General features: G+C 46.6%; 1 protein-coding gene across 1 annotated transcript in view; it reads right to left on the bottom strand.

Moving 5' to 3' along the window:
* STRIP2 (striatin interacting protein 2) overlaps positions 1-5,446 on the bottom strand; it is a 30,568-nt gene extending 25,122 nt beyond the window's left edge. Inside the window, exons 1-6 of the mRNA XM_008586206.1 lie at positions 5,365-5,446; positions 3,878-3,998; positions 3,012-3,080; positions 2,698-2,804; positions 1,950-2,077; positions 855-1,058 (exon numbers count right to left, since the gene is read on the bottom strand). Of these exons, the coding sequence (XP_008584428.1) occupies positions 855-1,058; positions 1,950-2,077; positions 2,698-2,804; positions 3,012-3,080; positions 3,878-3,998; positions 5,365-5,446 (711 nt within the window). The remainder of the gene's footprint in view (positions 1-854; positions 1,059-1,949; positions 2,078-2,697; positions 2,805-3,011; positions 3,081-3,877; positions 3,999-5,364) is intronic.
* Positions 5,447-5,656: the final 210 nt, after the last annotated feature.

Genomic DNA, 5,656 nt, shown 5'->3' with positions numbered 1-5,656 from the left:
TTCATCACATTTTTATATTTGTTCCAAATTTTCTACAATGAGTAAGCATTACTTTACAAAACAAAAAATAAAGGTTAAAAAAAAAATCACACTGCAGATAATGTAGACTGGATTAATGAGCATGACTGTCTAGTCCTGTCACCTGTAGCTGGTGAACTGAGGTAGTGAGTTCCCCTTCATCACATTTTTATATTTGTTCCAAATTTTCTACAATGAGTAAGCATTACTTTACAAAATAAAAAATAAAGGTTAAAAAAAAAATCACACTGCAGATAATGTAGACTGGATTAATGAGCATGACTGTCTAGTCCTATCACCTGTAGCTGGTGAACTGAGGTAGTGAGTTCCCGGGAGGGGAACTTGTCAATATGACCTTTTCAGGACAGCAGACTATACTGAAAACCCTAACCAGTCATCTCTCAAATGTAAGCCTTTGGTTCCAGGGCCAGAGTATGGCTGGCTCAGAGCAAACCTACTTGCTGCCTCGCCCCAGGCACAGGGATTTGCTGGCGGCCTTGTTCAGGTGCCCTGGTCCTTAGCCCCAGGATTCTACCTTAACTGTTCAGGATGCTAAGGAAACTCCAGGCACTGAGGTCTAGGCCAATGATCTTGTGGCGAGACATGGCTATATGATGTAATATTACAATGTTCCATAAGGACAGCCCAGGAGCCTGTTGGGGCTGGAGGACAGAAGCCAAAGCATAGACTGTAAGGTTTCAGATTGGTCATGGGGCCAAATTGGGGCAGGATGAGTCAGGTCATCTACTGCTCTTTCTTACCACACCCAGAGTAGCTTAGAATCTTGATTTTGAGCTAGTCAGTGTAACAACACCCCTCTCTGCTTTAATCCATACCCTTCGAGAACCACGACGGCCTCGCAGCTTGGAGGGTGGCGGAGCCAGCTGAGACTCCCCCAGATCAAGAGTATAAGAGGGCGGGGAGGCAGCACGCATGCTCTTCACCACCTGGATACTGTCCTCAGCCAGTGGAGGCAGGCCCAGTTCTGCCCGCTTCTGTACTTTGAGAACTTGAAGATGCTCAAATCCACCGAGGGTAAACTGAGGAGCAAACAGGAAAGGAGCAGAGAAGAGAAAGGAAGGGAAGGAAGTCAGAGAGATCAAGGTCATGGAAACATGGATGGAGAGCAAGAGCCATGACCTCCAGTCCCCTCAGACACTCTCCTTAATAAGGAAGTAGTAAAACAGGAAAGGGCAAATGTGGTTATCATTCTCAATTTGAGGAGTTCACGGGTCAGGATAAAGCATTATTTACTGATCCAGAGCTGGAAACATCTCCAGAAGTTAGGAAAAGGACTCCAGGTGGCCCCCACTGAAAAAAACCAGGAAACTCTCTCTCTTTTTCAGGAGCACATCTAGATGCCATAAACCCCCAGAGTCATTCAATTTCTTCTGCAGTCATAAGGCAGTTCCCCCTTTGAGGCCTGCCTAGAGGGTATGTTTTTCAGCCAGAGATGGAAGATCAAGTTGAATAATTAGTAACAAAACTGCAACCATATACTTATAAGGACTTCATTTTTTTTTAAGACAATTTTCTATTTATCTGGAGAAAGGGAAGGACTAAATACAACATTTCACAGCTGGAGAAACTGAGGCCTGAAGGGTTGCTCAAGGTTCCTCAGTATCAGCAGAACCTGTATCTCCCAACTTTCAGTCAGTGTTCTTTTCGTGAAACATCAGCTCTAGTAGGGGAAGACGCCATTGACCTCCCCACTCATGAAGTGGCATCTCCCATTCATCCAATAAAACAGGTAACCTGCTCTGACAAAGGACATCTGATGTGTCTAGGACAGACTTGTTACCCCTCCTTGTTAGCTGTTGTCTAACAGGTATCCTATTCTGCTGCCTAGCTCCAGCCTCCTGGAAGAAACTGAAGTGGCATAAGGCATTGCCGACCTGATGAGCTGAGAATGGGAAGGATCAGCTACTCACCATGACCACCTTCCAGAGCAGAAGCAGGACCTTCTTTATGGGGAAGTGGGAGGCCAGGCCGCTACAGAACTTGGTAACCATGGAGAAGAGCAGAAGGGCAAAAGGCTCCTCATTATGCACAGAGAAGCCTGAGGAATGTGGAGAGAGGCAAGTGAGAAAGTGAGGATGAAGCAGCTGAAACCCTGCCCTATAATTCTGATTCTGGACATTCTGAGTTAGATACTCATCTCCCCTGAAAAATCCTGGAGTACTTGGTCCTGAGGAGGCTTAGAGAACCCCTAGAGGGAAGCCCCTCAAGGGCAGGAAGGGAGGCCATGGAGGTAAAATGGCTTGGTCCCCAGAACTTAGGGTGATACTTTGGGGTGAATGACAAACTAGAAGTAACAGTAATGAAGATATCACTTTCTGGCTGAAGGATTTGTAGATCATACCTCACTTTCCCACATCAATAAATACATATTTTAAATCCCATAGGCCTTCATATCCTATCCCTGTCAGATGACAATACCAATTTACATTTGGACAGAGCTCAGTTTTCAAGGTGATTTAACTCATTTTTTTCATGTGGGATTCATGATGGAATGGGAGAGGGATGGCTATTCCCATTTATAACCAAGGAAACCAAGGCTAAAAGAAAAGATGTTAATTAAAAAAAAAAAAAGACTGTATGACTTTCCTGGGCAGATGCTCTGCTTCCCCTCCACCATCAGCACCCCATCCCCACCCTTCCTCAAGCACCACTTCTTACTCAATTCAGTGCGGAAGGTCTCCCGGGCTGTCTTCCACCTAGAGGGATCTGTCTCTCGCTCCAGGCGGATATTTTCCACCATTAGGTACATGACACTCAGCAGCACCCTGGGGTTACAGAAAGGTCACAAAAGGCTCCCAACTCAGTTCCCAGCCTGTAGTCAGAGACCTCAGAGATGGTCTCTGAGGGAGCCCAACCCAGTGAGATTAGCTAGGAGGCAACTTCCTAGTGATCTGGGTCATCTGGGATCTGAGGAAAGGGTAACCCAGTTCTTATCATCTGCCTGTTTCAAGCCCATAGTGAGCCCTACTCACCGGAGCTCTGTGCTATCAGCAATGGACACAGCTGGTTTCCGAAGAGCACTGCTACAGGCCTGGCTGTTGCTGCCATGGGGAGGAAGGAAAGAAGGGGGACAGGAACCCATAAGACTTCTTTCCTCCCTGCGCTCCCACTTATCATACACACAAACATGAGTACCTGCCATTCCCTGGCTCTGCAACCATTAATGAAACTGGTCTAAGGTAAAGGAGTCCATAGAACTCCCCTGCCACCTCAGCAAATCTTTATCTGTGGTGAATACAGCAAGGGCAGGGTCTGTGGTATCCACTCCTCTTATAATCCCCACTATACCATACCTAGTATTGTTCTGGATACAAAAGGGATGCTAAGCAACACCTAATGAATAACAAGTGGAGTTCATCCTATCTAAAACTCCTGGGTAATGAGCATGAGACAAAACAAGGGGTCATGTAATGGTAACAGCAGATAAGGCCATCTGTAAAGCTATAACCCATGAAGGAAAGAATTGGGTACAATGACAGGAATTGACCTTTTCCCTCTTGGGTCATGCTGTCATGTAGAATAGTTTATTTTATAGAGTCCAGAGTTAGGCTGAAGGAAAAGGCTTGAATAAAAAGGGAATCTACCCAGGATAGGGCCCTGAAGCCCAGGATTGAAGCTGTATGTGGGGCAGAAGCTGCTGAAGAGCCAAACTCAGGGAGGGAGGACAGAATACTAGGGAGCAAGGCTTAATGGAGGGGAACTGTCAACAAGCTTTGGGCTGAGGTGTGAGAGACCCAGCTCCCCACAGGGGTCTCTATAGTAAGGGAACCAGCATAGGACATGAGGTCCCTTCAAAGAAGGGGGTTGTTTAGGCCAGTCCTCCCCTAAGGCTTCTCACTCGATTTCCATGTGGAGTAGCTCCAGGAAGGCCGAGAAGGTCCCCATCTGATAGAGCAGGAAGCAGTTGTACCTGGACCAGTGTAGCACATCGACTTCTGAATCACATTCCCCAAAAGTGCCTAAAAGACCAGACAGTTGCCAAAGTGGCGGGGGGTGGAGGAGTATCCCAGTTCTTTCCACTCCGCTTCATGATCTGAAGACTTTCTTGTAACACCCTGTCCAATAATTAGGCTGAGAGAGGTAGGGCAGGGTCCCTGAGAACTGGAATGAGTCAGGGGAGAGGAGAAGCATTCTCCAGGGTTAGGTCCAAGGTACTCATCAATCACCTGTCTTAAGTTTGGGTTCCCCCAGAAACAGATCCTAAAATAAGCAAGGATTCAAGTACAGGTAGTTTATTTGGGAATTGATCCCAGGAATCATCAGTAGAGAAGTGGGGAAATGAGACAGGGAAGAGAATGCAGCCAAAAGAGTGCAATCCTAGGTGAAGCTCTGGAAACAGTATAAAACACACAACTCAGAGTTATCCTATCCAAGATGGGTGAAGTATTGGGCCCTGTCAGTCATTCGATGAGGTGTGCTGGACTAGGAGAGCACATTAATTCTCTACACTTCTTGGCTGCCCTGTGTGGGCTGTGGAGACAAAAAGATGAAGGCAAAAAAGTGAAAGTACTGGCAGATGGGCATTGGCCAGAGCACCAGACCTAAGAGATATGGGTGGGCACTGCCTTATTGCTAGTCTTCCCTTCATCCAATGTCTACCCTTGGCTGCCCTGTGTGGGCTGTGGAGACAAAAAGATGAAGGCAAAAAAGTGAAAGTACTGGTAGATGGGCATTGGCCAGAGCACCAGACCTAAGAGATATGGGTGGGCACTGCCTTATTTGCTAGTCTTCCCTTCATCCAATGTCTACCCTTTTTCCTGTCCACTTTTTTTTTTCTTTTAGCTCCCACCTAGTTGGTTCTGCTAACAATCTTCATATTTATGGTTTCAGGGCTTATTTTCACTACTCCAGCTAGACTATCCCACTTCCCTTTCCAAACCTGGTTAACAGGTATCTTCTGGGAAGCTTTCTCCAATTAATCTCATTTAGTTCGGATCATCTCCAAATTACTCACAGCATCCATTCCTCCTGCTCTATTGGCTTGAACCTTCAAAATGCCAACGAGAAATAATGGAGAAATCCATGTGTGAGTCTGTGCCACACTGACCCTCTTGCTAGTCTTCACATACAATTACAACCCAGGTTAGGGAAAAAAGAATCTTATAAGAGATCCTGGTAAGATAAAAGTAGGATTCAGAACAACACTCAGCACCATCTCTTCACCTTCCTTATGAGCACAGGTTGACTCCTAGCACATGATAAGATCTGTTGTTGAGAGGCAGGGGACCTTGCTTTCCCAGCACAGCCTGCCTCATCCCAGTCCTGACAACACCACTTCTCTCCCCAGCCTCCAATCCTCTCAAGCTAGCAAGGTTGCTCACTCACCTTGGGCCAGGTAGAGAACAGCCCTGGCCACCTTCAGCCGCTGCTCCCTACTGACCACCTCTAGTCGGTCCAGGAGTCCCATCACATAGGCCTTTTGGGCATCTTCCTCCAACTCCAACCATTCCTTGCCCTGCACTAGGGATAGAAGGCCATACACATCCAGTGTCAGCCAATGCCATCCCTTTCTAGAAAGGCTCCTGATAACATACCCACTTCTGATCTCAGCCCTGAACAAATTCTTCTCTCCAAAAGCTTTCCTTATTTAGCTGAGAAAGAGTAAGAGAAAAAGTAA

The sequence above is a fragment of the Galeopterus variegatus genome, unplaced genomic scaffold (genome assembly GCF_000696425.1).
Source record: "Galeopterus variegatus unplaced genomic scaffold, G_variegatus-3.0.2 Scaffold3877, whole genome shotgun sequence".
NCBI classification, from domain to species: domain Eukaryota; kingdom Metazoa; phylum Chordata; class Mammalia; order Dermoptera; family Cynocephalidae; genus Galeopterus; species Galeopterus variegatus.
This window is presented reverse-complemented; position numbering and strand designations above follow the sequence as displayed.